General features: G+C 44.0%; 1 protein-coding gene across 1 annotated transcript in view; it reads left to right on the forward strand.

Annotated features, from left to right (window-relative positions):
* Window positions 1–2,080: 2,080 nt before the first annotated feature.
* The window catches only part of LOC140480293 (uncharacterized), a 129,201-nt gene continuing 113,167 nt past the window's right edge, over window positions 2,081–18,114 (forward strand). Inside the window, exon 1 of the mRNA XM_072574997.1 lies at window positions 2,081–2,110. Coding sequence (XP_072431098.1) covers window positions 2,107–2,110 — 4 coding nt within the window. The 5' untranslated portion in view covers window positions 2,081–2,106. The remainder of the gene's footprint in view (window positions 2,111–18,114) is intronic.

The raw sequence follows: 18,114 nt of genomic DNA on the forward strand, positions 1-18,114 counted from the left end.
CAACTCTTGCAATCTTCTTTGATATCACTAGATGGTTTACCCTCATATTTCATCTCCTCCTACCCCGTCATTGCTATTTTAGTTACCTTCAGCTGGTTTTTAAAGGCTTCCTAATCCTCTGACTTCTCACTCACCTTCATCAAATTGTTTGCTTTTTCTTTTGCTCTCGTGTTGTCCCTGAATTCTATAGGAAGGATATTCTGAAACTTGAAGAATACAGAAAAGATTTACAAGGATTTGGTCAGCGCAACATAGAGGGCCGAAGAGCCTGTAATGTTCTGTGATATTGCCGGGACTGGACAGTTTTAGCTATCGGGAGAGACTGAATAGTATTCCCCACTTTACTGTCACATGGTTGTACCAGATGAGGTCCACATAGTTCAGGCTGGCCACTTCAACCAGAATATTGGGGTCAGTGCCAAGTGGAACTGCTCCTTGAGAACTGAAATCAGCCAACAACTATGGGGCATTCTCCACTGGCATCAAATTAACCCTTTGGCTTTAATTCAGCAAAGCTGTTACAGCATCAAATATTAGGATAGGCTTAGTCAGTTATCAGAATCAAAATATCTCAGACCAACATCTATTTTTTCCCTCCCAAATTGGCCACCAGAGAAAAGACAAATAAGTGTCAATTATTAAAGTGTAATTATTCAATATGAATTTTGATTTTTTTTTGTTTTGACAGCACAAGGTGTCTGTCCACGTCTAAATCAACCGTTTGTGGCTCCACCCCACCCTCAACCACGTGAGTCTGCAATAGAACTAATACTGAGAGGATTTTTTCAAATGGGGGATGGGTACAGCTGAAGGGTTATCCAGCACAGTGTGGCGCTCTGGGACTGTACAATGCACAATGTTATTGAGAGGCCTGATGGTAAGTCTACTGAACACACATTACAACCTCCAAATCCTGACACTACTCACAAACGGCACACTCTGTGAAGCCATGATTTTTATACTCTTTTGCAGAATGTCGATATCATGGACAGGGTTCAAAGTATTAATCTAATAATTCAGCATGTTCAACTCCTAGATTTATTCTTCAGCAGTTGTTATGTCAGTTGAGATGTTGCAGAATTTGGGATCCCCCATAAGACTGTAAGGTACAGGAGGAGAAATAGGCAGTTCAGCCTACTGAGTTTGCTCCAACATTCAACCATAGATGGTATCTTTTTCAACCCCATTCTCCTGCCTTCTCCCTGTAACCTTTGACCCTACTGTCACGAAATTTGGTAAAATGGTAAAATTAAAAAATGAATCGAAAACCAGTAACCTTTAAGAGATTGTGCTTTGTCTGTGCTTGGAAGTTTGCAAGCATTGTGCAAAGCCCCAATAATAGAAACAAGTATATCAAAACATTTTTGAGTAACTAGATCGTAGCAGCATTCTGGTAGGTAAAAACGATGATTGCAGATGCTAGAAACCAGATTCTGGATTAGTGGTGCTGGAAGAGCACAGCAGTTCAGGCAGCATCCAAGGAGCAGCGAAATCGACATTTCGGGCAAAAGCCCTTCATCAGGAATAAAGGCAGTGAGTTCCTCCTCTAGCTTATCTCTCCACACTTCAGGCTCACTGCCTTTATTCCTGATGAAGGGCTTTTACCCGAAAAGTCGATTTCACTGCTCCTTGGATGCTGCCTGAACTGCTGTGCTCTTCCAGCACCACTAATCCAGAACCTAGCAACATTCTATCCAGACAACAGTTTAAATTCAGCCAATTATTTTAAAAAGGTACTTGGAGACTAAGGGCCAATTGAATTCAAATCTGTTGGTTTTGACTACCTCGCATCTGATTGTAAAGAAATGAATATGTAATTACGGGTATAAAAGATGCAAGGATTTGAAAATTAGGGAGAGAGACATCTGCCATCTAAAGGGAGAGCCAAACTTCAGCTGCAGCAAAAGCAATCTGCCATCTGGGATGAACCTAGCTTTCACACCAAATTGTTAGGCTCTCTAAAAAGACTCATCAAACGTACCAGACTATTTCTAGCTCAAACTCTTCACAGAGGAATTATCGGAAGAAGGAAAAAGAACAACTAGGGAGAGAATAGGACTCCTCAAGGACCAAAGTGGACCCCATGTATGTTTACAACCGCAAGAAATGGGTGAGGTCCTCTATTAATATTCTCCTCTTTCATTGAGAATAGAGAAAGCGATAAAAGAGGGGAGGTGTGACCTTGATACTCTAGGACAGTATAACGGTGGCTGAAAGAACTTTTAACGAGGACTCATCTACTGAGGTGGAGTGGACTGAGGTGAGAAACAGGAGAGGAGAGGTCAGACTGCTGGGAGTTTTTTATAGGCCTCCGCAGAGTTCCAGGGAGGTGGAGCAGAGAATTAGCAAAACAATTCTGGGCAGGAGTGAAAGGAACAGGGTGGTCATTATGAGGGATTTTAACTTCCCCAACATTGAAGGGGGAAGTACTATAACTATGGATCGGTTTTTGTCCAATGTGTGCAGGAGGGTTTCCTGACACAGTATGTTGAAGGGCTGACAAGAGGGATCTGGTGCTTGGTAATGAACCAGGCCAGGAGTTTGATTTAATGATAGGTGAGCATCTTAGAGAGAGTGACTATAATTCAGTTACGTTTAGTTTAGCGATGGAAAGGGATAGGTACATGCCACAGGGCAAAAGTTATCGATGGGGCAAGGGCAATTATAATGCAATTAGGCAAGACTTAGGATGCATTGAATGGGATAGCAAAATGCAGGGGATGGGGACATTCGAAATGTGGAGCTGGTTTAAGGAACAGATATTACCTCTCCTTGGTAGGTATATCCCTGTCAGGTAGGGAGGAAGTGATAAGGTAAGGGAACCGCTTTCTTAACAAGAAATTGTATCTCTTGTTAAGGGGAAGAGGGAGGCTTATGTGACGTTGAGGCGAGATGGTTCAGATGAGGCAATGAAGAGTTACAGAGTAGCTAGGTAGGATTTAAAGAGAGAGTTAAGAAGAGCAAGGAGGGAACATGAATAGTCTTTAGGAAGTAGAATAAAGGAGAACCCTAAAGCTTTCTATAGGTATGTGAGGAATAAACGGAGACTAGGGTAGGAATAGGACCAGTCAAAGACAGAAGTGGGAAGTTGTGTGTGGACCCTGTGGAGATTGGAGAGGTGTTAAATGAATATTTCTCATCTGTTTTCACTCAGAAAAAGGAGAATATCGTAGAGGAGAAGAATGAGATATGGGATATTAGACTAGAAAGGATCAAGGTTAATGTAAGAGGTTTTTTCAACTCGAGAAGGAGTGAGAGTAGACAAGTCCCCTGGACTGAATGGGATTTAGCTGAGGATTCTCTGAGAAGCTAAGAAGGAGATAGCAGAGCCTTTGGCTTTGATATTTGAGTTGTCATTGTACCAGAGGACTAGAGGATTGCAAATGTTGTGCCCTTGTTCAAGTAGAGATGACCCAGGTAATTATAGACCAGTGAGCCTTACTTCTGTTGTAACAAAGGTTTTGGAAAGGATTATAAGAGATAAGATTTATAATCATCCAACAAGCAACAGTTTGATTTCAGATCGTCAGCATGGTTTCGTCAAGGGCAGGTTGTGTCTCACAAATCTCATTGAGTTTTTTGAGAAGGTGAACAGCATGTGGATGAGGGCAGGGGAGTTGACGTGGTGTACATGGACTTCAGTAAAGCCTTTGATAAAGTTCCACATGGTAGGCTTTTGGAGAAAATGCAGAGGCATGGGATTGAAGTTGATTTAACAGTTTGGATTAGAATTTGGCTTTCTGAAAGAAGGTAGTGAGTGGTGGTTGATGAAAATATTCAGCCTGGAGTCCGGTTACTAGTGGTGTGCCACAAGGATTTGTTTTGGCACCACTGCTATTTGTCATTTTTATAAATGACGTGGACGCAGGCATAGGTGGATGGGTTAGTAAGTTTGCAGATGACACTAAATCAGTGGAGTAGTGGACAATGTGGAAGAATGTTCCAGTTTGCGGGGGATTTAGATAAACTATAGAATTGGGCTGAGAGGTGGCAAATAGAGTTCAATGCAGGTAAATGTGAGGTGATTCACTTTGGGAAGAATAAAAGGAAGGCAGAATACTGGGTCAATGGAAAGATTCTTAGCAGTGTGGATGTGCAGAGGGATCTTGGAGTCCATGTACATAGATCCCTGAAAGTTGCCACCCAGGTTGATAGTGCTGTTAAGGGATACAGTGTGTTAGGTTTTATTGGTAAAGGGATTGAGTTCCGGAGCAGTAATGTCATGCTGCAACTATACAAAATGCTAGTGCGGCCACACTTGGAATATTGTGTACAGTTCTGGTCGCCCCATTACAGGAAGGATGTGGAAGCATTGGAAAAGGTGCAGAGGAGATTTATCAGATGTTGCCTGGTTTGGAGGAAATCTCTTATGAGGAAAGGCTGAGAGACTTGGGACTGTTCTCATTGAAGAGAAAAAGGCAAAGAGGAGATTTGATAGAGATGTACAAGATGATCAGAGGATTAGATCGGGTATTGAATTGAATTGAATTAATTGTCATGTGCACCGAGGCACAGTGAAAAGCTTTGATTTGTGAGCAATATAGGCAGACCACATAGTTAAATCGCATAGATAAGTAAATAATAGGTAAACAGCAGAAACAGTGAAAGTCTTTTTCCTAGGATGATGACGTCAGCTTGTACGAGGGGGCATAGCTACAAATTGAAGTGTGATAGAATTAGGACAGATGTCAGAGGTAGATTCTTTACTCAGAGAGTGGTAAGGGTGTGGAATGCCCTGTCTGTCAATGTAGTTAACTCAGCCACATTAGGGAGATTTAAACAATCCTTGGATAAGCACATGGATGATGATGGGATAGTGTAGGGGGATGGGCTTAGATTAGTTCATAGGTCGGCGCAACATCAAGGGCCAAAAGGCCTGTTTTGCGCTGTATTGTTCCATGTTCTATGTTCTATGCTCTGTGTTTACTGTGGAGAAAGACATGAAGACTTGGGGAAGTTAATGGTGATATCTTGGGGACAATCCATATCAATGTAGAGGAGTTGTTGAATGCATTAGAATGTGTGAAAGTGGACAAATCTTCTGGTCCTGACCAGATATATCCAAGAACACTGCAAGACATTGCAGGGGCCCTAGCTGATATGTTTTGCACCATCATTAGCCATGGGTAAAGTCCCAGAAGATTGGAGGGTAGCGAATGCTCTGCCCTTAATCAAGAAGGGTTGCAAAGAAAAACCTGGGAACTGTAGACCAGTAAGCCTAACATCTGTGATAGGTAAGTGACTTGAGAACATTCTGAGAGATAAGATATACAAGCATTTGGAAAGACAGGATTTGATTAGGAGCATTCAGCATGGCTTTGTGAGTGGGAGATCAAGCCTCACAAATTTGTTAGAGTTCTTTGATGAAGTGACCAGAAAGGTTGACGAGGGCAGGGCAGTAGACATAGTCTATATGGATTTCAGTAAGGCCTTTGATAAGGTTCCGCATGGAACTGGAAGGTTAGATCACATGGAATCCAGGGGGAGCTGGAAAATTGGATACACAGTTAACTTGATGGTAGGAAGCAGAGGGTAATAGTGAAAAGATGCTTGTTGGACTAGAGATCTGTGACTGGTGGAGTGCCTCAGGGGTCAGTGCTGGGCACATGGCTATTTGTTATCTATAACAATGATTTGGATGAGAATGTACAAGTCATGATTAGTAAATTTGAAGATGACAGTAAAATAGGAGGTATCGTGCACAGTGAGGAAGGTTATCAGAAATTGCAACACAACCTTGATCAGCTGGGCAAGCAGGGTGAGAGATGGCAAATGGAGTTTAATATCGATAAGTGTGCGGTCTCGCATTTTGGAAAGTCAAATTTTAAAAAAAGTTTAATGGTGAATGGTAGGGCCTTAAGAAACAACTAAAAAAGAACAAAGGAGCAGACCCTTTGGCCCTCCAAGTCAGCACCGATCCAGACCCTCTACCTAAATCTGTCACCTATTTTCTAAGGATCTGTATCCCTCTGCTCCCTACCCATTCATGTGTCTGTCTACTTTCCTGGTATGCTTCCAAAGCTTTGTCTGTTTTCAGTTGCTTAGACCTTATGTATGTGTCGTTTTTCCTCTTAGCTAGTCTCACAATTTCACCTGTCATCCATGGTCTCCTAATCTTGCCCTTTCTATCCCGCATTTTTCACAGGGATATTGTCAGTTCTGCACTTTAATCAAGCTCTGTTTAAAAGCCTCCCACATATCAAATGTAGATTTACCTTCAAACAGCTGCTCCCAATCCACATTCCTCAGCTCCTGCTGAATTTTGCTGTAGTTGACCATTCCCCAATTTAGCACTCTTCCTTTGGACCACTCTCATCTTTATCCATGAATAATTCAAAACTTACAGAATTGTGATCTCTATTCCCAAAGTAATCCCCTACTGAAACTTTAACTACCTGGCTGGGCTCATTCCCCAACACCAAGTCCAGTATGGTCCCTTCCCAAGTTGGCCTGTTTATATATTGCTCGATAAAACCCTCCTGGATATTCCATACAAATTCTGTTCCATCTAAACCTCTAACACTCAGTGCATCCCAGTCAAAGTTGGGAAAATTAAAATCTCCCATCACCACCACCCTGTTACTCCTACATCTTTCCATAATCTGTTTACATATTTGTACCTCTATCTCATGATCGCTGTTGGGAAGTCTGTTGTACAGCCCCAACATTGTTACCACACCCTTTCTATTTCTGATCTCTGCTCATATTGCCTCACTGTTCAAGTCCTCCATAGTGACCTGCTATCCTCTCTGTTCAGTAATGCAATTCCTCCACCCCTTTTACCTCCCTCTCTCTCTGTCCTGCCTGAAACATCTATATCCTGGATAATTAGTTGTCAACCTTGCCCTTCCTTCAACCAAGTCTCAGTAATAGCAATAACATCATAGTCCCAGGTACGAATCCAAGCCCGAAGTTCATCTGCCTTACCTACTACACTTTTCACATTAAAACAAATGCACCTCAGACCACCTGTCCCTTACCATTCATCATCTGCACCCTGCCTACTCTTCCCCTTAGTCATGCTGACTTCCCTGTGTAGGGAATATAGTGGAACAGAGGGATCTCAGAGTCAGGTGCGCAGTTCTCTGAAAGTGGAGTCACAGGTAGATTTTTGGCACACTGGCCTTCATCAGTCAGGGCATTGAGGAGAAATTGGGAAGTTATATTGCATTATACAGGATGTTGATGAGGCTGCACTTGGAGTATTGTGTTCAGTTTTGGTACCCTTGCTATAGGAAGGATGTTATTAAACTGGAAAGAGTGCAGAAGAAATTTACAAGGATATTGCCTGGACTCAACAGTCCAAGTTAGAGGGGGAGATTAGACAAACTAGGACTTTTTTCTTCACTGCATAGGAGACTGAGGGTGGCGGGGGGGAGGGGGGGGGGTATCTTTTGAAGTGTATAAGATCATGAGAGGCATGAATAGGGTGAATACCTTTTTCCCAGGGTTGGGGAATCATGGACTGGAGGGCATCAGTTTAAGGTTAGAGAACAAAGTATAAAAGGGAACCTGAAGGGCAACGTTTTTACACAGAGGGTGGTACACTTATGGAATGAGCCGCCAGTGGAAGTTGTTCAGGAGGGTACCTGAATAACATTTAAAATGCATTTGGACAAATACATGGATAAGAAAGGTTTAGAAGGATATGGGCCAAGCACAGGGAAATGGGGTTAGCGTGGATGGACATTTTGGTCGGCATGGACCAGCTTGGGCCAAAGGACCTGTCTCCGTGCTGTAGGAGTCGCTGACTCTAAGAAAAGCATTTGTGACTTGAGATCAGCAGAAGGAAGATTGGAGATAAAGCAGAGAACACACAGAGTATGCAAACTTGGAGAGATTAAGTTTTAAGTTATTGTTTTTATTATTTGGATTGATATAGGTGGGTCCTGTGTTATTGAAACAGTGTACCAAGAGAATTTAATTCAGTTAGGGAATAAGGAGTAGTTAGGGAATAATTATTCAGTCGGTTAGGAATTATGTTAACTTGTTGACTGTTGGAATTAGATAATTAATTGTTACTCATTAATTGTAGAGTAAGTGAAAGGATTTCATTTCATTTAACCATTCCTTATAACAGATTGGGGATGAAACAAGGGTTATACCACTTGTCACACTTCTTTATCAAAATTATGAGGCGAAGTGCTCTTCTTTGGGGTTTCAGTTTTAATTATCAGAGGGGTGTCGACCTCTGCTTTGTAACACTATCAAGAACCCATCTGTCTTTTTCTTTAATACACCCAAAGACTTATCTTCCACAGCCTTCTGCTCTAGTGTGTTCCACAGGTTCACCTCGGGCTGATGAAATTCCTTCTCATCTCAGGGCCAAAGGCCATCCCTTCCCTCTGAGGCTGTGAGCTCAGGTTGTAGTCTCTCTTACTCATGGAAATAGCTTCTCCACACTCACTCTATCCAGGCTTTCTCAGTATTCTGTAAATTTCAATCAGATCCTCTCTCATCCTTCGAAACTGCATCAAGTTAGACCGAGAGAGCTCAACTGTTTCTAATTTAACAAGTTCTTCATCCCCAAGATCGTTCTCGTAAACCTCTTCAGGACCATCTCCAAGACCAGTACATCTTTCCTTTGATGGGGGGCCCAAATCTTCTCACAATATTCCAAATAAAGTCTGACCAGAAGCTTATACAGCCTCAGCAGTATATCCCAGTTCTTGTATTCTAGCCTTCTCAAAGTGAATGTTAACATTGTATTTGCCTTCCGAACTGCCAACTGAACCTGAATAGGCAGAAGTGGGTACTATAGATGCTGGAGATTAGAGTCAAGATTAGAGTGGCACTGGAAAAGCACAGCAGGTCAGGCAGCATCCAAGGAGCAGGAAAATCGCGTTTCGGGCAAAAGGCCTTCATCAGGAATGAGCCATTCCGAACTGAACTTGAATATTAACCTTAAGAGAATTCTGAACTAGGACTCTCAAGTCCCTTGGTGCTTCAGATTTCTGAAGTCTTTCCTCATTTAGAATATAGACTGCACCCCCACTCTTCCTACCAAAGTGTATTACCTCACACTTGCCCACATTGTATTCCATCTGCCATTTCTTTGCCCAATCTCCTTGCCTGTCCATATCCTGCAGCCTCCCCATTTCTTCAACACTACTTGTCTCACTGCCTGTGTAGTGATGCATTTTGGAAGGTTAAACTTGAATACTGAAAATAGGATTAAAGACAGGATTCGTAGCAGTGTGGAGGAACAGAGGGATCTTGGTGTTCAAGTGCATAGATCCCTCAAAGTTGCCACCCAAATGGACAGGGTTGTTAAGAAAGCATATGATGTTTTGGCTTTCATTAACAGGGGTATCAAGTTGAAGAGCCGCAAGGTTTTGCTGCAGCTCTACAAGACCCTGGTGAGACCACACTTGGAATATTGTGTCCAGTTCTGGGTGCCCTATATAGGAAAGATACAGAGGCTTTGGAGAGGGTGCAAAGAAGATTTACCAGGGTGCTGCGTGGACTGGAGGGCTTGTCTTACAGAGAGAGGTTGACTAAGCTTGGACTTTTCTTGCTGGAGAAAAGGAGGAAGAGAGGTGACCTGATCAAGGTATACAAGGTACAGAGAGGCATGGATAGAGTCAATAGCCAGAGACCTTTCCCCAGGGCAGGATTGATTGGCATGATGGGTCATAGTTTTAAGATATTAGGAAGAAAGTATAGAGGAGATGTCAGAGGTAGTTTTTTAATGCAGAGTTGTGAATGCATGGAATGCGTTGCCAGTGGTGGTGGTGGAGGCAGAGCCATTAGGGACATTTAAGTGACTGATGAAGGGCTTTTGCCTGAAACATCGATTTTCCTGCTCCTCGGATGCTGCCTGACCTGCTGTGCTTTTCCAGCATGACTCTGATCTAAACTGTGGTTTCCAGCATCTGCAGTCCTCACTTTTGCCTACACTTAAATGACTGCTGGACATGCACATGGGCAGCAATGAATTGAGGGGTGTGTAGGTTAGGTTATTTTATTTAAGACTAGGAATAATCCTCGGCACAACATCGTGGGCCAAAGGGCCTGTTCTGTGCTGTATTGTGTTTTATGTTCTATGTTCTATGTTCTATCTTTGTTTCATCTAGAAATGTGGAAACAATACTGTCCGTTCCTTTGTCCAGAATGTATAATGTGAATGGTTGTGGGCCGAACACAGACCACTACAGAACACTACTAGTCACCGGCAGCCATGCTGAAAAAACACTTTATCCCCACTCTCCACCTTCTGCCAATCAACTAATCCTTTATCGATGCCAGTATCTTGCCCCTTAATTCTATGGGCTCTTGTCTTATTTAGTCACCTCCTGTGTGCCACCTTGTCAAATGCATCCCGAAATCCAATGAGATCATGTCCACTGGTTGTCCTTTGTCTAATCTATCCACATGGGCGGCACGGTGGCACAGTGGTTAGCACTGCTGCCTCACAGCGCCAGAGACCTGGGTTCAATTCCCGACTCAGGCGACTGACTGTGTGGAGTTTGCACATTCTCCCTGTGTCTGCATGGGTTTCCTCCGGGTGCTCCGGTTTCCTCCCACAATCCAAAGATGTGCAGGTTAGGTGAGTTGGTCATGCTAAATTGCCCATAGTGTTAGGTAAAGGGGTAAATGTTGGGGAATGGGTGGGTTGCGCTTCGGTGGGTCGGTGTGGACTTGTTGGGCCGAAGGGCCTGTTTCCACACTGTAAGTAATCTAATCTAATCTAATCTAATCTAATTACTTTGTCAAACAATTATAACAGATTTGTCAGGCTTGATGAAGCCATGCTGACTCAGCCTTATTTTACCACGCACTTTTTCACCCCAGAAACTCCCGCCGTTGTTGCTTCATTGTCTTTCCTGCTGGGTTCCTCTTCCAATCAAGCTCCTCCCCCATGTCTTTGTAGTTACCTTTACTCAATTGTCTTATCATTGCAGCTGATACCAGCTTCTCTCACTCAAACCGCAAGATGAATTGAATCATGTTATGGCCACTGTCCTCTGGGGCCTCCTTCACTTCCAGCTCCCTAATCAAGTCTGCCTCATTGCATATCACCAAATCAAGAATTACCTGTTTCCTATTGGGTGCTACCACTGAGTGGTCCAAAACAAAACATCCCATAGACATTCCACAACTTCCTTACTTTGTGATCAACTGCCAACTTGATTTTCCTAGTTCCCCTCCATATTGATGCCCCCCATAATCATTGTAATAGTGCCTTTCTTAAATGCCTTTTCTATCTCCAGTTCTGGTTTCTTCCCCGCGTCTTAACTACTGCTTAGAAGCCGGCACATGATTCCCATCAAGGTCTTTTTTTACTTTGCAGTTCCTCAACTGTACCCATAGATTCTACACTTTCAGAACTCTTATCACTTCTCGCTATTGATTTAATTTCCTTCATTACTAACAAAGCAAGCCCACTCCTCTCTGCCTATTTGCCTGTCCTTTTAATTGTTGCCACCCCTGATCCACATGAAGCAATGTCTCTGAGATACCCAGAATATTGTTCCTGCCGCTTTCAATCTGCACAACAAGCTCATTTCCCTAGTTTCATATACTGCGTGCATTTAGAATAAAACACCCTCTGTCCTTTGGCGACTGACCCCCTTCTCATAGTTGTTCCCTGATGTGCTGTGCCTGAAGTTAGAATCTACACCCTCTCCATATTCTCTGTCCCATTACTTGTTCTGGAAACTTTCATCCCAGCTGAGCCCTTCCTACTTTAACCTTTTCCATTTAATTCTCCATGCAACTGAACCCCCCACCCCAACCCCCACTATTTAGTTTAAATCCCTATCCATTACCATAGTAATACAATGGCCAGGACTCACCAAACACTTTGAAATTTCAATTCCTCAGAGTTTCTGTGATGTCAGGGATTGACTTTGCAGCTGGATTGTAGCCTGATAGCTACCGTTTGTGTAGAGAGTGTGTTTTTGAAGGCTGCCAGAGCAAGTACATCCATGGGAACATGAGGAGAGATCTCATGATGGAACAGGAGAAAGTGAGGACTGCAGATGCTGGAGATCAGAGCTGAAAATGTGTTGCTGGAAAAGCGCAGCAGGTCAGGCAGCATCCAAGGAGCAGGAGAATCGACGTTTCGGGCATGAGCCCTTCCTCATTCCTGAAGAAGGGCTCATGCCCGAAACGTCGATTCTCCTGCTCCTTGGATGCTGCCTGACCTGCTACGCTTTTCCAGCCACACATTTTCAGCTCTCATGATGGAACGGGCTGGAGCTGAACTGTACTGCTAGTGGTTGCAGGGCAGTTAGAGTAGGGAAGGTCTGGTCACTCAACATGGAGAGGTGAGAGGTTAGAATAGAGCTCACCTCTTCTGCTAAATTGAGTTCCCATCTCTCCTGCTTCCATCTACCATCTCAGCCCCTGCATGGACTGAACCAGAGGGCATCATCTTAGAGTAAAGACATGCATTTTAGACAATGATGTTTCTCCTCGTGGGAGTGTCCAGGACCAGAGGGCATTTTCTTTTATTTACCTGTGGGACGTAGGCATCGCTGGCTGGGCCCAAATGTATTGGCTTTTCCTTGAGAAGGTGATAGTGAACTGCCTTCTTCCACTGCTGCAGACCATGTGCTGTCAATAGACCCATCGTGCCAGAATGAAGAGGCATCAGTTTAAGTCTGAGATGAGGGGTGAATTTCTCTATCAGAGAGATGAGGGTCTTTGGAACTCCTTGCAAGAGAGAAATGTGGGGGCAGCCTCATTGTGTATATTTTTGATAGTGTTTTGATCAGTCGGGGAAATCAAGGATTCTGGGGGGAGAGGCAGGAAAGTGGACATGAGGAATGTCAGATCAACCGTTCTCCTATTGAATAGTAGAGCAAACTCAAGTGGATAAATAACCTATTCCTATTTCTATTTCTTATGGACTTATGATGGGCTGAATGGCCTTCAAAAGCCCGTACATCATATGTCTGTTGCTTTTATGACTGTGATTTGCGTTGAAAGCCCTTGTCTGAAGAGGCAATCGTGCTCTTACTCATCAAGAAAGCTGATCCTATGCTTCAAAGTGCTGTTTTGAGTTCCCATCTCTGACCATTTGGGTCCCTATGTTCATCCCCTGTGTCCAGTAGCTGAGGAGAATGTGACTGGTTTTGCTGCAGCCGGTGTTGCTTGCTTCACTATTGGTATTGTTACTGTGTCTCTTGTTTCACATCGGAGCTCTAGGCTAGAGCTGCATGAATATCTTCCAAGCAAAAGTGACAGCTGAAAGCATGGAGGTGCAGGTCAAAATGAGAGAGGTCTGAGAACATAAGATTTAGGAGCACGAGGGTAAGCAGAAGACAGGTGACCTTGACTTCCAAAAAATGGGAAATCAGTTCTGCACTCTTGAATGAAGTTCTGTGAATTGCTGCCTTGCAGTTGGAGGATTTATGAGTTTTGGAGCAGTCCCCACTTCACTGTCACTTGGTTGTACCAGGTGAGATCCACACAGTCCAGACTGGCCAGTTATGGCTGAATATTGGGTTCAGTGCCCAGTTAAATTATTCTTTGAGAATTGAAGTTACTTAGCCAACAGCCACAGGGATGTTCTCTATTTGACATCAAATTGACACCCTTGACTGTGATTCAGCAAAGGGTGGCCCGGTGGCTCAGTGGTTAGCAATGTTGCCTCCCAGCACCAGGGACCCAGGTTCGATTCCAGCCTTGGGTGCCTGTCTGTGTGGAGTTTTCACATTCTTCCTGTGTCTGCATGGGTTTCCTCTGAGTGCTCTGGTTTCCACCCACAGTCCAAAGATGTGCAGATCAGTTGAATTGGCCATGCTAAATCGCCCATAGTGTTCAAGGATATGTAGGTTAGGTGCATTAGTCAGGGGGAAATGTAGAGTAATAGGGGAGTGGATCTGGGTGGGTTACTCTTCAGAGGGTCAGTGTGGACTTGCTGCGCTGAAGGGCCTGTTTCCACACTGTAGGGATTCTAACTGTAAATGTGTTACAGTGTCATATTACAGGATAGGCTCACTCACAGTTTTTAGAATCAAAATATCTAACTCCAACATCTAATTTATTTTCTTCCTAAAATAGCCACCAGAGAAAAGACAGCTAACTTTAAGTTATTAAAGTGTAATTGTTGAATAAGAATTTTGATTTTTTTGTTTTGACAGCACGAGGTGTCTGCCCACAACCAAGTCAACAGTTTGTGGTTCCACCCTGCCCTCAACCACGTGAGTCAGCAATAGAACTAATACTGAGAGAATGTTCCAGAATGGGGAATGGGTACAGCTGAAGGGTTATCCAGCACACTGTGGCGCACTGAGACTGTACAATGCACATTGTTATTGAGAGGCCTGATGACAAATTCATGGAACACACATTACAGCCTCCAAATCCTGACTCCACCCACAAATGGTACACATTGTCCAGCCGTCATTTTTATACTCTTTTGCAGAATGTTGATATCACTGCCAGGGTACAAAGCATTAATCTATTAATTCAGCATGTTCAACTCTTAGATTTATTCATCAGTTGTTGTTATAAGACAATAAGACATAGGAGCAGAAATTAGGCCATTTGACCCATCGTGTCTGCTCCACCATTCGAAAATGGTTGATAGGTTTTTCAACCCTATTTTTCTGCTTACTTCCAGTACCCTTTGATCCCCTTGGCAATCAAGAACGTATCTATCTCTGTCAGTTGGGAAGTTGCAGGGAACCTTGAATTTGGGATTCTCCACAAGATCATTAGAGATAGGAGCACATTTACATTGTTCAGCCCACTGAGTCTGCTCCACCATTCGATCATTGCTAATATCTTTCCCAACTTCATTCTCCTGCCTTCGCCTCCCCCCTCCCAATAAAGAACCCTTTATCCCCTTATCAATAAAGAACCTACCTATCCCTGTCTTAAAGACACTTAATGACTTGGCTTCCACAGATATGGAGTGTGTTCCACAGATTCACCACCGCTGGCTGGTGAAGAAATAGAATCCCAACAGTGTGGAAACAGGCACTTCAGCCCAACAATTCCGCACCTACCTTCTGAAGAGTAACCCACCCAGACCCATTCCCCTACCTTATATTTACCCCTCACTAATAGCCTACACAATGGGCAATTTAGCATGGCCAATTCACTTAACCTGCATATCTTTAGATTGTGGGAGGAAACTGGAGCACCCGGAGGAAACCTGCACAGACATGTGGAGAATGTGAAAACTCCACACAGACATTTGTCTAAGGCTGGAATTGAACCTGTGTCCCTGGCGCTGTGAGGCAGCAGTGCTAACCACTGAGCTACCATGCCTCTTCGTTGCTGTTTTAAAGGGTCATCGCTTCACTCTGAGGTTGTGCCCTCAGGTCCTAGTCTCTCCTACTAGTGGAAACACCTTTTCCATGTCTATCCAGCCCACACAGTATTCTGTAAGATTGAGTTGGATGCTCCCATATCCTTTGAAACTCCATTGAATATAGACCCAGAGCCCTCAACTGCTCCTAAAACGACAGGCCCATCATTCCCGAGGCCATTCTTGTCAACCTCCTCTGGATCTCTTCCTAAGGCCTTGATACGGGGCCTAAAGCTGGCTCACAACATTCCAAATGCAGTCTGACCAGAGGCTTATACTGCCTCAGCAATAAATCCCAGCTCTTGTATTCTAGCCCCCTCAATGTTAACACTAACGGTGCATTTGCCTTCCTAACTGCCAACTGAATTGGTATGTTAGCCTTCAGAGAATCCCGAACTCAAACACCTGAGGCCCTTTGTGCTTCAGATTTCTGAAGTCTTTGCTAATTTAGAAAAATGTCTGTGCCTCTACTCTTCCTCCCAAAGTGCCTAACCTCACACTTATCCACATTGTATTCCATCTGCCACTTCTTTTCCCTCTCTCCTAGCCTATCCGAGTCCTCGCAAAGTCTACTCCTTTCCTCACCGCTATCTGTATCACTGCCTGTCTGTCATCTAGAAACATGGCAACAATGCCCTCAGTTCCTTTGTCCAGCATGTTAATGTATAACTTAAATAGGTGTAGTCCCAACACTGACCCTTGTGGAACTCCATTGGTCACCGGCTGCCATGCTGAAAAAAACACTTTATTCCCATTCTCTACCTTCTCTTATTCAGTGCAAAAGATAAGGCTGAAGCTTTTGCAGCAATCTTCAGTCCGAAGTGCGGAGTGGATGATGTATCCCGGCCTCCTCCAGTGGTCCCCCCCATTACAGATACCAGTCTTCAGCCAATTTGCATTTCTACACGTGACAACAAGAAACCTTTGGAGACACTAGGTTCTGCAATGGCTATGGGTGCTGACAACTTTCTGGCGATAGTACTGAAGACTTGTACTCCAGAAATTGCTGCTTCCCTATCGAAGCTGTTCCAGTAAAGTTACAGCACTGACATCTACCTGACAATGTGGAAAATTGCCCAAGTACTAAATTGTCCTGTACTAAAAAGCAAGACAAATCCAACCTGGCCAATTACTGCCCCATCACTCTACTGTTGATCACCAGTGGAGTGATGGAAGTTGTCATCAACAGTACTATCCAGCAGCACCTGCTCAGCAATAACCTTCTCAGTGGTGCCCAGTTAAAACAAGGAGTCATAGTTTTAAGATATTAGGAGAAAGGTATAGAGGAGACATCAAAGGAAAGTTCTTTATGCAGAGAGTTGTGAATGCATGGAATGCGTTGCCAGCGGTGGTGGTGGAAGCAGAGTCATTCGGGACATTTAAGCGACTGCTTGACATGCACATGGAGAGCAGTGAGTTGAGGGGTGCATAGGTTAGGTTATTATACTTTACAATAGAATTACAACACAACATCTTGGGCTAAAGGGCCTGTTCTGTGCTGTACCTTTCTGTGTTCTATGTTCTAGAAGTAAAGCTGGCAAACAGAGAATATGAGAATACAATGGGAGTGACCATAGGGAAAGTAAGAAGTTATTTCCCAGCTTGTAAAGTGTAAGTGGTTGGGGAGCCCTATTGAGGACATATTGGTGTATATGTTTAGAGGTGCGGAGCAACACTGAAATATTTAGAGTTTGTCAATTTGTTTTATAGATCTTGAAAATTGAGGTATTATTTCAAGGTTGAAGAATATGTGGGATCTTGGGTTTTAGGTATTAATGGGCTGGCTCACAGCGGCAGGGACCTGGGTTCGATTCCGGCCCCGGTCTTGGACAACTGTCTGTGTGGAGTTTTCACATTCTCCCTGTGTCTGTGTGGGTTTCCTCCAGGTGCCCAGGTTTCCACCCACAGTCCAAAAGTATGCAGGCTAGGTGGATTGGTCATGGTAAATTATTCAGGAATGCGCAAGTTAGGTGGGTTAGCCATAGGAAATGCAGTGTTACAGGAATAGGGTAGGGGATTAGGTCTGGGTGGAATGCTCTTCAGAGAGTCAGTGTGGACTTGATGGACTGCATGTTGAAAAGTGTGGTGCTGGAAAAGCACAGCAGGCCAGGCAGCATCCGAGGGGCAGGAGAATCGACGTTTCGGGCATAAGCCCTTCTTCAGGAATCTTTCTCCTAGTCTGGTAAATCCAGCATCTGCAGTCCTCACTTTCTCCTAGGCCTCGGATGCTGCCTGGCCTGCTGCGCTTTTCCAGCACCACACTTTTCAACTCTGGTAAATCCAGCATCTGCAGTCCTCACTTTCTCCTAGTTGATGGGCTGCATGGTCTGCTTCCGCACTATTGGGATTCTATGGTTCTATGAAGTTAATAGGGCTGATCCTGTACTTCAAGGTGCTGTTTTGAGTTCCCATCTCTGACCATTTGGGTCTCTATGTTCATCCACTGTGTCCAGTGGCTGAGGAGAATGTGACTGGTTTTTGCTGCAGCCGGTGTTGCTTGCTTCACTATTGGTGTTGTTACTGTGTCTCTTGTTTCACATCAGAGCTTTAGGCTAGAGTTGCATGAATGATTTTCCTGCTCCTCGGATGCTGCCTGAACTGCTGTGCTTTTCCAGCACCACTCTAATCCAGAATCTGGTTTCCAGCATCTGCAGTCATTGTTTTTACCTGAATATCTTCCAAGCAAAAGTGACAGCTGGAAGCATGGAGGTGCAGGTCAAAATGAGGGAGGTCCGAGACTAGATGCCAAAGGAGCAGGTGGGTAAGCAGAAGACAGGTGACCTTGACTTTCAAAAAATGGGAAATCAGTTCTGCACTCTTGAATGAAGTTCTGTGCAGTTGGAGGA

This window comes from Chiloscyllium punctatum, chromosome 8, assembly GCF_047496795.1.
Source record: "Chiloscyllium punctatum isolate Juve2018m chromosome 8, sChiPun1.3, whole genome shotgun sequence".
Taxonomy (NCBI): Eukaryota; Metazoa; Chordata; class Chondrichthyes; order Orectolobiformes; family Hemiscylliidae; genus Chiloscyllium; species Chiloscyllium punctatum.